Source organism: Dermacentor albipictus, unplaced genomic scaffold, assembly GCF_038994185.2.
Source record: "Dermacentor albipictus isolate Rhodes 1998 colony unplaced genomic scaffold, USDA_Dalb.pri_finalv2 scaffold_28, whole genome shotgun sequence".
In the NCBI taxonomy this organism is placed as follows: domain Eukaryota; kingdom Metazoa; phylum Arthropoda; class Arachnida; order Ixodida; family Ixodidae; genus Dermacentor; species Dermacentor albipictus.
The window spans coordinates 1,657,096-1,679,354 of NW_027225582.1; the positions used below are offsets into that span (position 1 = coordinate 1,657,096).

The 22,259-nt window shown below is 45.6% G+C and overlaps 1 protein-coding gene across 3 annotated transcripts in view; it reads right to left on the reverse strand.

Annotated features, from left to right (window-relative positions):
- Window positions 1-390: 390 nt before the first annotated feature.
- Window positions 391-22,259, reverse strand: part of LOC139052644 (kinesin-like protein KIF11) — a 210,399-nt gene continuing 188,530 nt past the window's right edge. For 2 of the 3 annotated variants that reach the window (XM_070529709.1, XM_070529707.1), the window contains exons 20-23: window positions 21,444-21,527; window positions 13,653-13,971; window positions 10,368-10,507; window positions 391-650 (exon numbers count right to left, since the gene is read on the reverse strand). In XM_070529709.1, the coding sequence (XP_070385810.1) occupies window positions 558-650; window positions 10,368-10,507; window positions 13,653-13,971; window positions 21,444-21,527 (636 nt within the window). In that variant the 3' untranslated portion in view covers window positions 391-557. Of the gene's footprint in view, window positions 651-2,586; window positions 2,639-10,367; window positions 10,508-13,652; window positions 13,972-21,443; window positions 21,528-22,259 lie in introns of those variants that run through there. The other variant, XM_070529708.1, reaches the window with a different exon arrangement.

Here is a 22,259-nt window from a genome sequence, read left to right on the forward strand (position 1 = left end):
AGATAGGCGCTGAAACGCGTCAGGAACTTGGAAAAGAAAAATTGAAAATTCGAATTTTGGCCCGATTTTCAGTCCAAGAGACCCGGGTTCGATGTGCTGCTTCTGCTTACTCATGTAACATGAATTTCCAAAAAGTGTGCGCATCTTAATCTCGAGTGACACATATACAAATATTTTACGTTTGAAAAGTGAGATCGAACAATGGGTAGCATCTAAATGTGGAAATTTTCAAAATTTCGAATAGGACTCGAATAATCTGCTGTTCTTTTCATATCTAATTTTAGAATTTACTATTCGAAGTTGTCATTTTTTTTCCAGAATACCATTAATGGTGGCGCTCGTTGGCGTCTACAGGGAGACAAGCCAGACGCAAGCAGAGGAAGCAAAGACTGCTGCAGAAGACCTGCGTTGTTGCAGAGGCACCAATGCTGAGCAAAGTCTTGGTTTTGCCAAGTTGAGTTTGGTGTGCAGTCATCAAAGAATAAAAGCAAAAAAGTTTGTATAATCAGTTATGATCAAGGAAAAGCAAAATGCATGGTTCATGCAGTTAAATTGCGCTACGTATTTCGAGGCGTCAGTTGCTTTTCAGATGTAAGTTTGCGTAGTTCTTGTGGCTTCGCAGTCAGGGCGGCGTTTTCTTTGTCGGCCAGCTGCAGAATCAACGAAATGAGAGAAAATTCCGCAAGTGAGAAAATAACATTGCATTCTCCTTGCACAAATAACATTAAGAAGAAACATTAGCTTGGGCCGAAATTCAATGCCGCCTATTCATATACATGTAAAATGCAGAAACATTATTGTCAGACAACCACTGGGCCGACCTTTAATGAAATTTGTTGATTTGAGAGAGCAACTTCAATCGAAATTCTATATCAAGCAGTGATTACAATTTAAAAGCTGGATTTTCAAGAAATTCAAAAATTATTAAGTTTATAAACTTCTATATTCATTCATGGTGCAGAGCTACATATCTGAAAAAGAACATAGAAGCACACAGTTCTGTAAACTGCATCTGTTAGAACACATAAAGCGGACAAATTTGATATATCAGTCTATATCCTACGTGAATTTGTTACATTGTTTACAAGGGTTTTGCTGAAGTCCTATTCGCATATTAGTGGTCTACTTGAGAGCGATGTATAGTACAGTGTAGCCCGGTTATAATGAAGTCGGCGGGAATCAGGAATTACTTCACTATAACCACTTTTTCGCTATATCTGGACTCTAAAAAACTCAAGCATTAAGCAGACCATGTAGAACAACTTATTTACACCCTCTGAAGAAAGTGGTCGAGGCTCCCCTGCATGCGCGAAACGCATGCAGGGGAGAGAATATTACTCTGCTCGTCATCGGGAAGCGCTTGAAGCCTCACTGCCTCAAAAATGTCATGTCGTTAACATAAGACTACCACGCCAGCAAACGAGCCTGGATGACCAGAGAACTTTTTTTCCGAATGGCTCATCAAACACCACGACCAAATGAGGAGGGATGACTGAAGAATTCTACTGGTTGTCCACAACTGCTCTGCTCACACCGTGAATCTTCGCTTGACGAACGTTTGCTTGAAGTTTATGCCGTCAAACAACACGTCCTTGCTGCAACCCCTAGACTAGGGTATTATAAAGAGTGTGAAAGCAGAAGTTCTTAAGTGCCTTGTGCAGCAGTTGATTATCAACCTTCGCCTAAAGCATCCGACTGCAATCAATATTCGTCAGGCAGTGGAAATGCTCACAGGAGCTTGTTGGAACTTGAAGGCGCCCACCATTAGCAACTGCTGGCGAAAAGAAGGGCTTTTCAAAGCACCTGTGCAGCTTCAAGATGACCTTGAGTTGACCGAAAACAACCCAGGAGACCAGTGGACCGAGGTTGAACTGCTGACAACAAGTGAAGACAAGTCCACTTGTCGAAACCTTGGCTCCCGCTTTCACCTTGTCCTCGTTTTGCTCACTATATGAACTTGCAGCTCGCATGAAATTGTTACAATGTTTGCAAGGGTTTTCCATGTCACACTCACAAATTAGTCGAATATTTCAGAGCAGTACAGACTGTGTCATTCTCATCTGTTCTAGATATATCAGGTGCGGTTAAGAAAATTGTAATATCTTTTTTATGAGAATTTTTCTAAAAATACATATTGACAGCAAAAATTGAAAATCCACTTCCTAGAGATACTAGATTAGAACTGATTTTCTGTAAAAGCAGCAAACCTCATCAAAATCGTTGCAGTGGTGGCCGAACGAAACTACTTCTAAGCTTCCTCTTAACAAAACCACAGATACTTATGACAATTGGACTCGTGCGTTTGGTGAGGAATGTCTCATACAAGCTGTTCTCGCTGGTTCAGTATCGTTTTATTATCAGTTCAAACAATATTTCAAGAAGGGCAGCGATGACAATAAGTTTCAAGGAGGGAATGGCGCGTCTGTTTTAGCCCTTTCTGACGAAATTTCTATTTAGAGACGGTGGGGACCTAAACCTATGGACGCTTTTCTCTCAGACCACTCACTCACTACCTGGCGATCAGTAGAAAGCACCAACAGTATTTTGAAATAACATTTTCATTCGTCAAAAGTCGATGCACGATGCATTCGTTGCCTGCTTATTTTAGTCCAAGAACAATATTGGTGCAGTTGTTTGCCTGCAATGGAAAGGCATTGTTTCCAACACGTCGTTGAAAAAGAAATACTGTATATACCCGCGTGATGAACGCACCTTTTTTCCCCAATATTCCGACGCAAAGTTGGGAGGTGCGTTCATTATGCAGGGTAAGTTTCATGGCGACATTTTCGAAACAGCAAAAATTGAAGTAAGACAATAATGAATTGGAACATGCGTAAGACCGCATCTAACAGTAAAAATACATGTATACCAATTGCAAACTGTAAGTTCACTCCGCAACGGAACCATTAGACCTGCCGTTCAGGTCACTGGCCGCTTCATCCACATCGTAGTTCCACTATAGAATAAAGAACCAATGCGGCAGCCGCGCGCGATTGGCCTTGGCCAATCGCGCGTGGCGAAACTAAACGAATCGCCGATCGCGCTCCAGATCGTCCTCGCAGCCGCTTCCGGCAGGGTGCCATTATCGCAACCATCACGTTTTAGCACGGCACGCACCTGGTTTGACAAGCCCTCTGTATATGTCTATTTCCTTGACCATCCTGCTCATCGGCATGTCAAAGTTTATTGGTGTCTGATCAGAGTTTTCATTTTGTGAGCAGATAAACTCTTCGTCCTGCACCAGGTGTATAACTTGACTTCACACACCCATCCCATCACACACAGCGAAACACAAGGCAGGCAGAAACGTGAGCCACAGACACGCAAATTCAACACTACGCCCGACTATGAACGCTATGCAGATCAAGTGCCGGCTGCCCGTTCTTCACTTCAACCCTCCCGTGCTCCGTGCTCGCGCTCTCCTATTATATATTGTCACGTGGTAGTGACGGTGAAGAAAGCAGCAATACGGTGGAATACAAAACTAGCTTTTATTGGGCGAACTTGTGCCCACAAAACAGGCTACACTTATAGCACAACGATAGCGGCGAACACGGTCGGCGATCGTCGGAAATCTGATCAGCGGGTCATGCGCGTCGGCTTTTATAGATCGGTCGTCGAATGTTCCAGATTAACCATTGGGACCCGCGTGTCTTCCACAAAGTTCTACACCATTCGCGTCAGGTGATGAAATCAGATAACATAAGGTTCGGTGACAACAGACAGCGGATAGAAGCATCGATAACTTTCCAGAAACTTCGGATACATGCAGGCGCGTCCCACGCTGTGCGATTGCATTTGTTAGGCGGCAAAACGTGGTTGCTCGATAAAGATAAGTACACGTGTCAGTATGTATGCGTCAGCGTAAAGCACGTAAACTGCATATGTTGCAGAGAGCCATTTGCGGTCCTTTCTCTCTCAAATCTGCGAGGTGCCATTGCCCCGGCACCGGCGAAAAAGATGCGTTAAACCTTAAGTGGACTTGCTGTAAACACACATGCGAGAGTCAAAGATTGTAGTCTCTCCGCAAAAGTACAGCACGGCCGTTGAATCGTGGAACTGTAGAATAGCAAAGTTGGGAGTGCGTTCATTACGCAAGTAAATATGATATATATATATATATATATATATATATATATATATATATATATATATATATATATTGTGACGTAGCAGTCGTCACTACGTTTATTCTGACTCGAAGATACGGCGAGGCGATCACGCCCACAGCACGGGTCACACTCGAGAGCCAGCCCCACAAGCGATGATGAAGAAGAACCCCATATGAGCCCCACATGATGATGATCATGTACAGATGACAAAGAATAGCTTATATCTCGCTACACTAATGTCCCCTCGCACGAGAGCGGCCATCCTGGCCGCAATTCAAAGGGGCGGCGAACGCCTCGTGAAAGGCTTCATACGGGACACGTGGACAACCTCAGCAGCGCGGCAGCGGCGGTCACTTGGAACAATAACTGGTACCACGCGATAGTTAACCGGGGAAGTCTGCTCCAAGACTTTGTAGGGGCCGATGAACCGAAGTTGAAACTTGTCACACAAGCCAGGAGTACGAACTGGTGTCCGGAGTAGCACTTCGTCGCCAGGGCGGAAGCACACGACGCGATGAGAGGCGTCGTAATGCTGCTTGCGGTCCTGTTGCTGTGCTTCGGTGTTGATGCGAGCGAGCTGGCGACAACGCAGAATGCGGGACACATATTCTTCAAAGGAGGATGGACATTGATTGACAGTTGGCGCGAAGAAAGAGGCGTCAAGACAGGAACTGGGCGAACGACCATAGACAAGGTAGAATGGCGAGTAACCGGTCGTGCGTTGAACGGCGGTATTATACGCAAAAGTCACGAATGGCAAAATTGCGTCCCAGTTTCTGTGATCCGGTTCGATGTACATGGCTAGCATGTCTGACAGCGTGCGATGAAATCGCCCTGTGAGGCCGTTAGTTTGTGGATGGTAACTAAAGGTAGTCTTGTGGGTGGTTCCGGAGGCTCTGAGTACTTCATCTACTAGTTGCGAGAGGAATGCTTTTCCACGGTCGTTCAGGAGGACGCGAGGAGCACCGTGGCGCAGTATTAAGGATTGAAGTATGAATGCAGCAACTTCAGAGGCTGAAGCAGAGCTCACACAAGTTGTTTCGGCGTAGCGTGTCAAGTGATCAACGGCTGTCACAATCCATCGTTTACCGGTGGGAGTCACAGGAAGAGGACCATACAGGTCAATGCCAACGATTTCAAATGGTTGCGACGGACAAGGAACCGGTTGCAGTTGTCCGCTTGGAGCTGATGTAGGGAGCTTTCGACGCTGACATAGGGCGCAGGAAGCGACATACCTCGCTACACTGGCGGACATTCCAGGCCAGTAGAAGCGACCTTTGATGCGGTCATAGGTTTTCTGGAAACCAAGGTGACCAGCAGTCATGTCGTCGTGAGAAGCCTGCAGGACATGAGCACGTAGAGAGCGTGGCAGGACAGGAACCCAGCGCTGACCGTCAGGGTGATAGACATGACGGCACAGGACGCGGTTGTCAATCTTAAATTGCGTCAGCTGTCGACGAAGGCGGGCGTTAGGTGGGCGCGAAGCTCCTTGAAGGTGGTCTATGATGCGCCGACAGTAAGAGTCCGCCAATTGATGAGATTGGAAGAATCCGTTGTCGTGTTTAGGCATCTCGTCTACAGTGGCCAACAAGAAAGCATGTGAAGAGGGGTCATGCGAAAGCTTGTCACGGATGGTAGTTGGAGGTCCATTGCATGGTGTCGTAGGAAGCGGACAGCGAGAAAGCGCGTCTGCATCCTGGTGTTTTTTTCCGCACTTGTAGGTAATAGTAAAGTCGTATTCCTGTAGACGAAGGATCCACCGACCAAGCCGTCCAGACAAGTTTTTCAGCGTCGAAAGCCAGCACAATGCATGATGGTCTGTAACGATGGTGAAATGGCGGCCGTGAAGATAAGGTCGAAACTTCTGTACAGACCAAACGATAGCTAGGCATTCCTTCTCTGTGATGGTGTAATTCCTTTCGGCGTTTGTCAGAACGCGACTTGCGTATGCGACGACCCTCTCCCCTAAAGCGTCGTCTCGCTGTAGGAGAATGCCACCAATGCCATGACCACTAGCATCCGTATGCAGGAGGGTAGGAGCAGCTTCATCAAAATGGCGTAGTACTGGTTCCGATGTGAGAGCGCGCTTCAGATGGGCGAACGCAGATTCACATTCGGGAGACCACACAAAGGGAACATTAGAACCCAGTAATTTGTGCAGAGGTGACGCTATTGAGGCGAAGCCTCGTATGAATCGGCGAAAATAGGAGGCGAGGCCTAGGAAACTGCGCAAATCTTTGGTCTTTTCGGGACGAGGGAAGTGCCGAACTGCCGAAACCTTGTCAGGATCAGGACGAATGCCATCTTTGCTCACAATGTGACCGAGTACCTTAATCGTCTTGCTCGCAAAATGGCATTTCTTGGTGTTTAGCTGAAGTCCAGCGTTGGCAAGGCATGTGAGAACTTCATCCAGACGTTGCAGGTGCTGAGAGAAAGTTGACGAGAAAACAACAATATCATCCAGATAGCACAGGCAAGTCTTCCACTTCAGGCCACGAAGAACGGTGTCAATCATGCGCTCGAACGTTGCGGGTGCATTGCAGAGGCCGAATGGCATGACATTAAATTCGTAGAGCCCATCTGGTGTTGAAAACGCTGTTTTCTCTTTATCGTCCTCATGCATAGGGATCTGCCAGTAGCCGGAACGTAGATCGATGCTGGAGAAGTACTCGGCACCTTGCAGGGAATCCAAGGCATCGTCTATTCGCGGCATAGGGTATACATCCTTGCGTGTGATCTTGTTAAGTGCTCGGTAGTCGACACAAAATCGAACAGAGCCGTCTTTCTTCCGAACCAAAACAACGGGGGAAGACCAAGGGCTAGCAGAAGGGCGTATTATATTCCGTTGGAGCATGTCGGCGACGTTCTCGTCAATGACTTTCCTCTCGGCTAGCGATACGCGATATGGTCTACGGCGCACGATGCATGTACCATCTGTCTCTATCCGATGCGTCGTAATCGAAGTCTTTCCCAACGAAGCTGAATGCACGTCAAACGAAGCTTCATGTTTCTGGAGCAAAGCAAGCAATTGTTGTGACTGCGAAGGTGTCAGGTCGGAACTGATGGCAGCTGCAAGAGCTGAAGGAGATGCGGTCCGTTCGGTACAAGGAACTTCAGAGGAAGCTGGTTTAAATGAAACAACAGATATAGACTCCGATTCGGTGGCGGAAGCCAATGTAGTGCCTTTAGAAATGAGAATTTTTTCGGAGGTCGGGTTTGTAGCGTAGAGAAGCGCAGAGCCATGATCAAACCTAACCAGCCCTGATGCAAAGGTAATCCCTCTTGCGAGACAGCGTGCAGATGGTAATACGAGCACGTCGCCGCAGTCAATCACATCAGACGTGATAGTCACAATGCTTTGATGGCGAGGAGGTAGCGCGGTATCTTCTGCAGCAAGAAAGTGAAGTCGTGCGTCATCTGCCTGAAGTGAGTATGTCGTGTCGGTCATGTGGAGAACGCGTTGCCCACAGCAGATGGAGGCGGAGGCCGTAGAAAGAAAATCCCATCCCAATATGAGCTGCTGCGCACACGAACTTAGCACTGCAAATTGTACGTAATGCAGAAGTACATCGATAGAAATACGAGCTGTGCACATGGCGATAGGTCGAATGGTAGCCCCTTGAGCAGCGAGTAGCGTAGGTCCATCATAGGGGGTCGTAACTTTCCGAAGTCGCGAACACAATTCATAGTGAATGACTGAAACACTAGCACCAGTGTCTATTAAAGCCTCTACTTGGACACCTTCTATTACAACCAATATCACATTGCACGGACGCGATGGAGGAATTTCTGTCCTGTCGTTCGATGCAGCTTTTCCTCCAAAAGCTGCATACTTTAGTTTTCCGGACGACGATCGGCGAATTGAGAAGCAGGTCTCAGTGGTGACGTAGAGCGGCGAAGGGGGGACGGCGAGCGGCGTCTCGCAGGACGGTACGGCTGAGCCGTCTCGGATGCTACAGTAGGCGATGGAGAGCGTCCGCGCGGTGGACCATAAGGACGGCGTTGGTCGTGGAAGCTCCCTAGACGTTGAAAAGTAGCTCCGGGCGAAAAGTCATCCCGTTCGTATACGTCATATCCGCGACGCTCGTCTTGCTGGCGCTTGCGGCAAAAACGTGCTATGTGGCCACGATAGCCGCAGTAGTAGCAGATGGGACGAGGAGGACGCCACTGCGGATAGCTGGTTTGGGTAGGTGCGCTGGTAGTCATGGACGCGATGGGGGCCGGTGTTGGTTTCGGAGGCATCGGTGGAACGATGACCGGAGTAGCTGCGGCTACTTGTGCGTACGTGGATGGGGCCCTAGGGGTTAGAGGGTCCGTGTACGCTGCACCAGCCATGGACGCCAATTCCTCCTTGATAACGTCTCGCAGATTGGTATCGGAGGCATGACAAGGCATAGGCCCTGCGGCTAAGCCAAGATACTGGAGCTCTTCTCGAATTATTGCGCGTATCATTGCTCGTAAAGTAGGGTCGTCGGCAGTAGTGTTCGCTGTTGTGTCTGGCTGCAACCGTACTGATTCGAGTTCGTCAAGGCGCTGGCAAGTAGCGACGATATCAGCAACGGTAGCGGGGTTCTGGATGGCTAAAGCATGGAAAGCAATAGCTCCGATGCCTTTGAGGGTGTGGCGAACTCTGTCTGATTCGGTCATAGCCGGGTTCACACGTCGACAAAGAGCAAGCACATCCTCGATGTACGACGTATAAGATTCACCGGTTTGTTGCTTGCGAGTGTCGAGCGTCTTTTTTGCGAGGGCGGAACGAACAGCCGGTGTGCCGAAGATTTGGCGGAGCTGCTGTTTAAAAGCGCCCCAGTTCGTGAAATCAACCTCATGGTTGAAAAACCAAGACTTGGCCACTCCGGTCAGATAAAAGGCGACGTGACGTAGCTTGGACGCATCGTCCCAACGGTTAGCCGAACTCACTCGGTCGTAGTCGTCCAGCCAATCTTCGACGTCTTCCCCGCGAAGTCCAGCAAACAGATGGGGATCACGCTGGTGTCCACTGACAACCCAATACGGGGAGGCCGGGGTAGCCGAGGCCGAGATGGTGGAAGTAGAAGTGCCTGTTGGCTCGTCCTGCGACATGGTGGCGGACAGCTGGCACAATCGGCGACCCGATCGAAGCTCCAGGAGGTTGAGCGGGGAGTCAGAGGACGGACGACCGAAAAGCACACTCCACCACTTGTGACGTAGCAGTCGTCACTACGTTTATTCTGACTCGAAGATACGGCGAGGCGATCACGCCCACAGCACGGGTCACACTCGAGAGCCAGCCCCACAAGCGATGATGAAGAAGAACCCCATATGAGCCCCACATGATGATGATCATGTACAGATGACAAAGAATAGCTTATATCTCGCTACAATATATATATATATATATATATATATATATATATATATATTAGTGCAAGGCCATAATTTCTGCCGCTGAGAGTTAGGCAGGTGTTACCAAGAGATTAAATAATACAGCACAAATGATGGGCAACTATTGTAAAAGATGGCTAGGATACAGAGACCGGCCATTGAGGCAATCGTCAGCACATTTTTTGACCACACAAAGGTATGGCGAACAAGAACTGAGTTCATGACAACACAGTACAAGTGGCCTACTAAAGACTAGGGCAATTTAGAATGAGGTGTCAAGATATTTTTCATCCCTGTTTCTAGGCTTAGCATAAATGGCGGAACAGGCTCATTTCACCTGCTGAGGAGTACATAGAAAGAGACGACAGTGCCTATAATTTTCAGAATGTAAGACTTTTGAGCCTAAGTCTCAGTTTTTACTGAAAAAAAACTCATATTTTCCTTGCAATGCCGGAATGCTCAAAAGTCCTACATGTCTACCATGATTATAACATTCCATTATGAGATTTAAATCACTGTTATGAACATTAAATACTCTGAGAAGTTTATTTCATCCATAGAAGGTTGAGCTTTTTCTGAACTTTGAGCATAATAGCTGGAACACCTTGCACATTACTATCAGCAGTGCGCCTAATTTCAACAAGTGCCCACGTTCCAGTTATTATGGACGTACAATGTTTTACAGCCGTGTTGATTAACTTGTATATGCCTTTGACAATTGCACATGCAAGAACAGATGGCATCCACATAACCTGCAGTCGACAAAAGTTCATCTGACATGATATTTGACTTCAAGGCATTACAGTTACAACTACCAAAACACTCAATGATGCAAAGTAGCATACGATGACCAATGTCATGTCTACTGCACACATACACTAATGCAATTACCTCATCAGGAGTAGGCAGCGCTAGGCCTGTTGCAGCGCTCAAACTGCTGGCTGTATCGAGCCTTCTCAAGATCTGCTCATGAGGCGACGTCTGTGCCAACTCCGTCGGGTATTGGTATTCCTCCCTCTGAGGAGTGCAGCCTGGCAGACAGAGAGAGAAAGCTTGCATACTAAAGCAGAGCGTACAACAATATCGTTGGTAAGGTACCACTCGGGCTGACAGTCTACTGAAGTACCGATTAAATGGAAGCTTTATCTCGAGATATCCCATCTAATTATACGCTGGAATAAAGAAGATATTTGATTAGTGCGTGGGGAACTGATGCTTTTGGTACATGGAATGAAAAAGGCAAAAATCTACCAACTAGGAAATTGATTATCTGAGCCATGGATGTTTGTTAAATAATTATAACTCGGCACTAAAAAACCATAGATCACCATACTGTAGATTGCTTGTATTGGGTCATGTAAATTGAACAAAATAATCTTTCGTTAACTGCCATAAATTATGCAAATAATCCAAGAACATTTGCAAAGCTTCTATAAACAGTGCAACGATTTCACCAAGGCTACAAACTTATATAGTCTGAAGTAGACAACTAGATTGTATAACCTTGCACAAGGTTGCAATACCATCGACTTCCATTAATCTGGCCCTAACGAGACAGTCGAAGTTGACTGAATTATCCGGCGGGTTGAATTAACAAAGATACACAAAAAATACCAAAACATACTGCAGATTCATTTTGGCAGTATTTGATTTGGTGGCGTGTTAGAATTGAGCAAAGGCAGGCCCATTTTCTAGGTGTCCAAAGTAAAAAAAATTAGGAATGACATCACAGCTCCTAAACGAAGTAGAAATCTAATGCCTACTCGATATTTTAGCTAGAAAAGTTGCTGAACAATAGTGGCCGGATTTTAAAGTGAGCTTCGCCACACAGTATTTTGAAGTCAGCTCTGCCTCAATACAAAATGCTTATGCGGTAAAGCATACAACTGCTATGAAAGCAGTTATGGTTTCGTGTTCAATTGCACCACGTTGGCAATTTTCGACCCAATATTCATGAAAAAGAAAGGAAGGCGCGCGTTAGAATAAAGTAAATACCGTAATTAGACATTGCGAGCTACGGTTATTGTTTGAAAATCTTCCTAGGGAGGGCTGAAAACAGGCGTTTTCGACAAGAGATGACGCGCGTTTAACACATTCACTGTCTCCTAAGCTCCACCGAGACAGATTCTGCCACTGTAGGGGTGCTATCGGTATCTTTATTGAGCCTTTTCGCGGAGCAGTTTCTTCTAGAGAAATGAGATGGCACTTTTGGCGGCGCGCAGCACGTGGTGTCAGCGGCAGCGCACGAATACCCACAGAAGCAAGGTGCAAACAGTAATGGTTTCAATCAGCTGTCAGAAATGCAACTGAGTTTTTGATAACGCACTGTGCTCCAATTATGCTGCATTTAATCATGTAGATTGAAGGCGTGTGGGTGCAACAATAGTGACTGGCATATTAAGGATTGGAATGAATGTGTGGCCAAGTTCGCGGACCACTGCTGCAACTGTTCATACGTGTTACGTTTTACTGGCACTTTCCTCGAGGATACAGAAATTTGCTCATCTGCCAGCGTTGTTCCGCTAACCTCCAAAGTAAGTTCTTCAGCCCTGGAACGTCGGCAAGAGTGAGTGTCGCTCGTTAAACAACGACAAAGAGAGTAGCGCCTCCGTCATAGTAAGTTTCTTGTACAGTATCTACACGAATCTACACGAACTGGCACGGAACCATGCCAACTCTATCGCCAACGGGTCAATAAGTGAATGGGTACACAGTTTAATATATGCGCACCATATATGCGCAATAAATGAGGGTCTACACTGATGACGCACAAATGGTCGAAGCTGAATGGTTTGTGGCAATCCGCAAGAGTAAGCGAGTTACTAGCGATAATACATCTTTTGCAACAAGGTATTACATTGTACTAAATAGCCACGTTTCAAGCCTTGTGCACAGCAAGAACAAATCTATCGGAACTGAGCACACCTGCGAGCAATCAAGCAGAAAATAATCAGGTGGTGACTGGACTGAGGAAATTTACCGAGCAAAACACACTAATTCTGATTCAATTATTGAGCGGAACGTTTGAATAGCTAGCAACACGTGGTTCGCCCCTCTTTTAAAACAAACACCATATACACTGCTTGAGCCGTTTGAGCATTGCTTAATCAGCTGCAAAAGCGCTTTGGATGTTCTGTGAAGCTGTGGCCAAAACTTCGTGTCGTCCACCAAGTCACGGTCTACGATATCTACCAAAACAGAGGTTTGATAGGCCGCACCGGCGTCATACACATCCATTGTAAACACGGAGACAGCGGAGGCAGTTGAGGCAAGCAATGGGCGCATCATTACGTGATTAGACATGGCAGCGCTCGCGGAATCGCTGCAAAAAGGGTCAATAGGAGTGCATGCTCAGGTGTGTGCATGCTGACATGTCAAGTTACAATTATGCAGCAAAGGCCAATTTTCGCATCGAGATAACGAAAGTTTGGGCCCATAGAAATGCATAGGCACCAGTTGGGATTGAATTCACCGAAAAACCTAATTAATCAGAGTCAAAAGAAGTGAAGTCTACTGAATCTATTTTTAGAGCACAGCTGTGGAGATGGAAAATTAAATTAAGACAGAATTCAGGCAGAATGTTTCCAATTCTCGACAACTCATTATTGAAATACCGGACCGTAAATTAAAACTCTTCTTCCCACAGCCAATAGAATTTAGCACTCTTCAATCCAGCAAACTAGATTCAAATTGGTTCAATGTTGTTATAATGAAAGCATCTCTGTAGTTCCTGCATGTTTGAACAGAAGTGGAGCTTGTAGAGAGCTAAAGAAGTCCTTTGGTTATTCATTGTATTTATTATAGGGAAATTTTGTATACGTATTATAGGGAAATCATTGTATTTATTATAGGAAAAGACGCGGACACAGCGCTGTGTACGCATCTTGCCACTGTCTTTCGTCCCTTTTCGTGCGCTAAGAAACCTCAGTAATGATATTATGTGATAATATGGCCCCAGATTTCCCTTGGCCCCAAATTCCGGATACGTTGGACAGAACAAAAATTGTCGCTGCCTTTTTCTAGAATGCAGAATAAAGGTGGAATAGAGCAGACAAGCTCATGTCTTCATCTCTTACTTGGAACCAAAAACCGTGAACTATAATACCACCAACCGACTGAAACCCATGCATTCTTTAAGAAAAATATACAGTGCATGTTAAAGGAACCCCCTCTTACCAGTGTGTACAAACTCCTGTAGGTCATTGAGGATGAAGTTGGAGACCACCGAGGAGCATTTATCCATGTCATTCGCAGTGCAAACACGAAGAGCTTCACAAATTTCCTGCGCTTTGGCTGTTTGCACCGTGCCACCCTGGAACATGGACAAAAGCTGGCCACAGCTCTGCGACTCTGTGGTGTCCAAGTCACCAGCCAAGGCCTTAGCTCTGTCAGCTTGGCCTTGTGCCGTGTTTGTTCCAGCAGCAACAGCTTCCAACATGCCCCGAGCATAAGCTGCTATTCTATCATCAGCAACTCTTTTCTGCTCTGATAGACTCTGAAACAAAAGAAACATGGAACAAGACTGTTTGAAACAGATCACTATTGGATACACTGGAATGAAGTCGATCATATTTCACATTGTTAGAGAAAGGAAGCACAGAGACGAAGGCGGAAATTAATAATAGGATGTCTGCATGCAGTTCAGTACGTTAAAAGAGTATGAACGCATCGCTTTTGATCCAGTAATTACAGTACAAAGCGCGAATTTGTCAAGAGTGCAAAAAGTTGTTCTCACCCCCTTTACTGAGACTAGTTCATAAAAACACACAAGTGCAGAACAGCGGCATCGAATGCAAAGCTGAAGGTCATATAAATTATGAAAACCTGTGGTGGTGGTAGCACATACACACACGAGCACACACTGTGTGCAAGGCTGCCAAAAGTGAAGTCCATTGAGCACTAGATGGAATAAGAAGGGAAGGAAAGTGAGAAGGGGGCATGCTGCCGTACCAGCGAAACGACACCAGAGCACCAGGCTTAAGTGTTGCATGTGAAACGCACAGAATGGAAGCGACGTACTTCTCTGGCAATGTTCATGACATGGCCTTAAACCAATATTGCTGGCTTACTGGCACACGTCTGCCGTTATGAAAGTTTAAAAAAATAATTAGGATAGATAGTGTATTTATTAACGTCAAATAATAAAAAGTGCATTCATTGCAACATGGTGCCAAGAACTGGGGCAAATACCTTATTTACTTGTGTTAGGTCCCCCCCAGGGGCGTAGCCAGGGGGGGGGGCTTATGGGGCTTCAGCCCCCCCCGAAATTTTTTCGTGCTGTCCATGCACCGCCGACCAAAGCGACCCCCGGCGCCGGAAATCACTCTGGATTTTGTCTAGAATGTCTTTTTGACGCTCGAAAAGACATTTAACCGCGAAGATTGCAAACTCGGGCTGGATTCAACGCCCATACACCGGGAGTCACATAACGCCAAGCAGTGCCATCCGAGCACAAAGTTTCGAGGGCACTTTGATGGTGAGCGGGCTCGCCGCGGCATCTCACTGAGGCCACGGAATCTGTGGAGCGCATGGATATCAATAGCGAAACTTTATGGGTATAAATCTCATAAGCTCTTGATGTGAAAGGTGCATTGACATTTCCAAAGTTGTGCTTTAGATTTTCAATTGCGGAACTTTGTGGGTTTAATGTTGTTATAAACATTTGACGCCAAATGTCTATTGACTTTTCTAAAGTCTTACATCGTAACATACAACGAGACAAGCCAAATCAACACACTAGCAGAGGAGTTGACAAACAGGCAGCGAGGTCCAATGAGACGAAGCGTTGGGGTGGTTCATTTGTGCCGTCATGTCACATAAAAAAATATAAACATTTTTTTTAACCTACGCCAGAACATCCATGTCAAGACACTCAAGCCAGCCAAAGTAAATACGTTCTTATTTACTTTTTCTACTTTGACTTTTATTCGCGAGGACACATTGAGCCTCTTCGATTTTTTTTTTTTGTTCTCGCTACCCTAACCGCGGGCTGCCAGAGCCAACCAGAGCGCATACGTTTATCTCGTATGGCCCCGACCACCGTGCGGTACACTTTGGTGCGCGTTCGGTTTTCTCTGGCCGAGTGGATTTTCACCGGACAGAGTTTTGGACGTTTTCTGGCTAGCAGACGAGAGAAAAAAAGCAATGGTCGCTCCCCGCCATCACTGTGGGGACTCGAAGGATTGCACCGCATTCCTTGAGCGGAACCTTTCCGGAAACTCTTCTTTCGCCGCTGTAGGATACTGAGCAGTATGCGTATGGTTCTCAGTGGACCAAGCGTCTCATGTTTTCTTCGGTATTCCTTCCGTAGCCCCATTAGGTGCCCGAAGTAGGCATTAGATTCTGGCCAAGATACTTTCCTATGCGTTTCTTTTTCCTTTCGGTGCCTCCGCCTCACAGAAAAAAAATACATTGTTGCGGCGCAGCGAATTGTCGCATGGTGAAAGTTCGATTTTGATACTTCTTTTGCGGAAAGTAATGGGCGACGGGACGCTTCAGTTGCCGGATACGTTTATTATATTATTGCGAAAGCAATTATATGGACACTCCAGGCGCATTCCTGCCATCGCCCTCATGTTTCGTATAAAGTCCAAGGGTGATAACATCGTGACCACGCGCTGCATGCTGTATGTGCGAGTGAAAGCGTAGGAGGGGAGGTGTAATGGGTGAGCCGGCGATGGTGGCTCAGTCTTGTGTGCGCATAGGAGAAAAGCGGGGAGCAAGCGCGCCGCCTTCCGTCGCGCGCAATACATCGGGGGGAGTGGATGGAATGGGGGCGGAATCTAGGATTCTGTGAATCTATGATTGTGCAACATGTTTATTTGCCTTGTTTGACGCATTATATACAGTTACTTCTTTATTACAGTATTATATACGCATTATACAGTTATTACAGTTATACAGTTATTAGATGCATTAAATACAGTTAACTTATACAGTTACATACATAGACTCATTGGAGACTTATACGTATACTTAAATATCTTGTTGCGAGGTTTTGTGTATACGTGCAGTGAACTTTGTTTCCAGTGACACTTTTTTGTCCTTTATCAAGCAGTATTTTCGCATTTGCATATCCCATTGTATCTTTGCATTTCTAATGTACGAGGGCGAGTCAAATGAAAGTGAGCCTACCCTAACCGCGCAATAATGGTTCGGTTCATTATCTGCGAGGCATGCGCGTAGGAGAACGGCATGTCTCATTTACAAAAGTGACACGCAGGTGTGAAGATAAATGTTCTTTAATGCTCTCATACACTGGGTTGAATATGGTTGCGTCACATAATGGACACTTCAAAAGTTGAACAACTCGGTGTCGCGAAGTTTTTGACAGCTGAAGGTGTTTCCAAAACAGAAATTAATCACCATATGACTGCCGTGTACGTTGAACACTGCATTTCATTGACCACTGTGAATCGTTAGAGCAAACGGTTCAAAGGACGTTGCAAAGGCATTCCAAGACTGGGCCAAAACCATCGTGCAATCACCCCCCACACAATTTCAAAGGTTCATGAGCTGCTGAAACAAGAACGGAGGATAAGCATCGATGAACTGGCAGACCGTCCGAACATCAGTCACGGTTCGGTTCACGCCATAATTCATGAGCTTCTCGGCTATCGGCTCTTTGGTGCGCAATGGATCCCCAAGATTTTTATCTATCGCGAGAAGACGAAGAAGTTTCGCACTGCCTTGACTCATCTGATCGGGTATCACAATGAGCATGGCGACTTCTTGTTTGCAACTGTGACCGGGGACGAACCTTGGTGCCACTACTACGAGCCTGAAACACGACGGCAAAGCTTACAGCGGAAACATTCGAATTTACCACCCCCAAAGAACGTAAAGGCCATCATTTCCGCTGGAAAGGTGTTGTTGACTTTTTTTTTGATCGACAGGGTCCATTTCTGATAGAATTTGCTAAATCTTGAGAGGCTATCAATTGTTTCCGATATTGTGAAACGCCAGAACGGCAGCGTGTCGCAATCAAGAACGAACAACGTGGAAAATTGACGAATGGGGTCATCTTGCTCCACGAAAATGCCTGTCCCCACGTCGCTTATGTGGTTAATACAAAACTGGCAAAGTTCAAGTGGGAAACGCTGCAACATCCGCCATACAGCTCAGACCTGTCACCTTGCGACTTCTACATTTCGGGGCAACCGAAAAAACAGCTCAAGGGAACCAGATACAGACTTTCTGAAGCAGCAACCCAAGGAGTTTTATAAGACGGGAATCACGCAACTCGTTAGTCAACAGGACAAATGTCTAAATTATCATGAAGACTACTTTTAAATAAAGTACCCCGTTGTTGGCTCATTCATTTGACTTGCCCTCATATATCTTGCAGAACTCCTGCTTTTTATACGTGCTCTCTGTCGCGACTATAACTTCGGTGCAATTACTCACGATACACGACAAGGGACAGCTACTCCTGCGTAATACAATGGAACAAACGACAGTGTCATTGAGATTTTTCACTGGCCATTGCATATATACAAGAATGTAAGCACGGTTCTTGAATGACAAAGTTTCATTAAGATATTTGTCCTCAACTTGTTCAGTTCATTGCCTTTTAATTTTTCATATCAGCGGCATGCACAGCTTTCCTGGTTTCGAACTGATATAGTTCTAAAGTTCGTGTGATATTTTCTTTACTTAATAAATAGACAAAAAACATGGAAGCATTGACGTCAGTTACGTTGGGCACAATTTTTGGCACATACGAGTATATTATTTTATGAAAAAAATACATATTTTACTTGTATTTACAGAGCGTAGCTTTCAAGAATTCGTTTGCAGCATCTTTGGCAATGACAATGCAGTTATTATTCATGTATTTGATCCCTCGATAAATTGTTTAAGAGGAAGCTTTAGCTCGGGCCCAATCCGATGCGGCCTATTCAAATACTTGTAAAACGCAGAAACGCTTTTCTGAGATAATCCTGCTAATCGCTTTTATTGAAATTGGTTGCATTTGAGAGAGAAAGTTAAATCCTAGTGTCTGTTGAAAACAGAACTTCAATTTAGGGCCTGAATTTTGTTTAAAATATTTTGGAAAATTCGAAAGTTTGAAAAAATAGGAGCACGGCGTTTACAAACTAATAGCTATGCATGAAGAACAGATATTGTGGTTCTGTAAACGGCATTTATTATAACAGTCAAAGCGGACAAGTTTGCTGTGTCAATTTGTATCTTACGTTAATTGGTTACGTTGTGTACAAGGGTTCTGCAAAAGCCGTATTTCCACAAAACTAAAGTTTTTTGAGATTCATGTTTAACATATTTATTTTGTCCGCTGTAGATGTACTATTAGATGCAATTCACAGAATTGTGATACCATTTTTCATTGTTGAGTCACGGAGTTTTAAACTTGATAGTTTCGTTTCCCGAAAATTTTCAATTTTGGCCAATTTTTAATAAATAATTGACCTCCTAAATGAAAAAATTCGAAGCCAGTAGTCACTAGAATTATGGCGTTTTTCACTGGTCGATTCGGAGCAGGATTTCTTGCTCCGCGGCAACGAATCCGAATTTCACTGGTCGATCTGGAGCGGGTTCGCGCGTTCCACTGGTCGTTTCGGATCAACTCGCTCCGCGCCGGATCGCTCTCACTTGCTGCGCCGCCGAGACGCGGATTCGGGCGGAAATAGCTCGCGTCACTTCCGTCTTCAAGCGAAATCGTTACCTGGTTGGTACGCACAACATTGTGTTGCTTCGCAAAATGGCTGCGTTCGGTGCTGCTGCAGCGCTCGCGTTACAGTGGCTATTCTAGCCACTGTACTCGCGTTTAGCGATGAGAGCGCGGACGACAGCGATTACGAAGTGACGCAGGTGCTGTACGAAGCCTTCTATGCACGTTGTCCATGCGCAATCCTTGCGGGCGCGACATGGAAATGACGGACTATGCGACTGCCACGGTCAAATTACACACGGGGAACGGCGAGTTTGGTTGCCGTGGAAACATACAGAACGGAAGTAGGGCATGGATTTCGGAACCGGTTCGTGCGACGTGTACGCAGACTTCCTGTGTGATCCGCCGCGGAGCGTTTTTGCGCTCCGCTGGCCGATTCGGATTTGTGAAACCCGAGCGCTCGCTCGAGGATTTGGGCGGCCGCTCCAGATCGACCAGTGAAAAACGCCATTAAACTTTTTCTTTTAAATGCCACAAACCTCCTCAAATTTGCTGAAGTGGTTGCAGGGAGAAACGTGCAGCTACACACACACACACACACACACACACACACACATATATATATATATATATATATATATATATATATATATATATATATATATATATATATATATATATATATATATATATATATATATATATATATTGGGCCAGTGGCGTAGCCCCCCCCGAACAAATTTTCTGGCTACGCCACTGGTCCCCCCCTATTGTGTATTCTTACTTTCCCCTAACTATGCAGAACAAGGCAGTCACTGGCGGCCAGCTGTGAACATATTAACAGTCGCCGACAAATTTTCGAATACAGACAATGCGGTGAAAATGCCAATAAAGGGGCAGTCCTAACAAAAGAATTACATTAGTAAATATTTATATTGTTGTTTTTAAGAGCACCACCAAAGTGGAAAGTTCGTTTACAGGCTTTTTCTCAATGTTGTGGTCAATTAACCTGATATTCACTTGAAATATCGTGATAGCCAAGGCTGTGGGTGCGTTTTGCGCTCACCCATCCCGCAGCCCGATGTGCAATGCGGGTAATCATGAAGTGCTGATACTTCAAATGAGACGTTGACTCCATGACACCGTCAGTTTAGGCACTGCTGCACAAAATCAGTTTGGATTTTCAATGGCTTAAACCCTACACGTAATTTTATGCCATTCCACCCAGTAGGCACACACACGAACTTGGTAGGCATTCGTGGTAGTTGCCGGCTGACCGCCTGCAGATCCAAACTCTGCTTCACACGTGTCGCCATCAGTCCAGCCAGTATCACCAATGTGGACTATTTGTACAAACATTTTAAGGGTGAACTTTCCAAAGCAACTTGATGCCCACCCTACCCGGCAACTGGGCTTAAGCAGTCCCACTTTGTCGGAGTCTGCGACCAAAGTTGTGCTTTGGTCCGACCTCAGTTACTCCTGCGCTACTGTACGGTATGTGGCGGTCATAACTGCCCCAAAATACGTATCTAAGCAAAAGAAAATAAAGGCCACCAGGGTTCGTTTAGATCATATGACTCAAAATTCAAGTACATTTCAAGGATTTCAAGGATGCCGAAGGCTAAATTTGAAGGAGGGGGGAACAAACCGTATTCGTACAGATACACTGAAAAATAGTTCTATCTCCTTCTTACGTGCAATTTCTTGCAGCTGATTTGCAGAGTTGGACAGATGCTTCAAGATTTTCAGGTAAATTGCTTTTCTAAGTTGACTTCACCATTGTAATGACCTCAACCGCCTTCTGGCACAATGGTCAATAGTGTCCTATTTCAGCCACTGCAACTCGTCACGTTAGAAGCAAAAGGGTTGTAGCTCACTTGTCACAAGGCATGCCTAGGGCTTGAAAATGGGACTGTGAGAGCTGCGGCATGAATCAACCAGCAAAACAACAAAATGGTGGTATGGTTTGTTCCCTTGATCTGGCTTTGCCTAGCTCCCCAATGGAAACAGTGATTTAAACAAGCCTGTCGTTAGTGGCTGTGGACACTCAACATTGAAATTGTTTAACAACAATCTCAAAAGGAAACACATATAGGATTGTTTGCCTATAAACAGTGTCCACGGCCTTATCCCCTGTGCAAAGTCTGTTACTTTGAACGTTCAAAGGGTGCCTCCAATCTACCCACTTTTCAAGGAATTCAAGGAGCACATGAATTTGCACAGGCTTAAAGGCCCTTGAATCGTTTTCCAAATATAAGGGTGTTCAAAGATCTAAAGGAGGTGTGCAAAGCCTGGGCCACATTGCTCACTTGAATAAGTCAAATTCAAAAACTCACCTCTGACAATGAAGCTACCTCATCAGAGATGCTCTTCTCCATAACCTTGTGTATGTTGGACACGTGGACAGAGGCCTTTTCTGCCTGCATAAAATGGGCACACAACATGTTTTCACAGGATGGTGCATGCCATGTACAAGGATGGCAACAATGTGGTTGCAAATTTTTGCCGGTTTGCAAAGAGACAAACTAACCTTAACCATAATTTTAAACAGACTTTCTCCTGAAAGCTACATTGCAGCTCTAAATCTATTTTCCATGATGGGATCTCTCACTATTAAAGGGCCACTTACCAGGTCTGGCCATTTTGAACTTGCACGCGCAGTGCATACAATGCATGCTCACGATCATGTCTGCGAAAAATTACGTTGCTACGCACCGCAGAACGAGTGAAATTTCAAATTAAAGGCCGTTTGCCATTCTCCTCGCGGGTGCCGCACTAAAAAACACGGGGGGGGGGGGATAACGTACGTCAGCAAGTGCCTGCGTACATGTACATGCTGTGACGTCGCTCATAGTGACCTGTGACACTTCGAGAATTATTCAAGGCAACATCTTTGCTTATTTCACAAGTTTTCTCACAGTTCATTATGCTGCGCGCCGTACATTGTCCCGCCAGCCCGCATATCCCACCGCAGGCGTCATCCATTTCAAGTTTTCGGGCCACGTGCCCATACTGTCACTTTTGCGGCCTCGTTTTTTCCCGTGTTGCAGCAGACTGAACTGACCTATCCAACGACATCGCTGTCATTACGTCCTCATCCACATTCGCGGAAATTATTACAAACCACTTTTCATTGTATTGAACAGTATAAG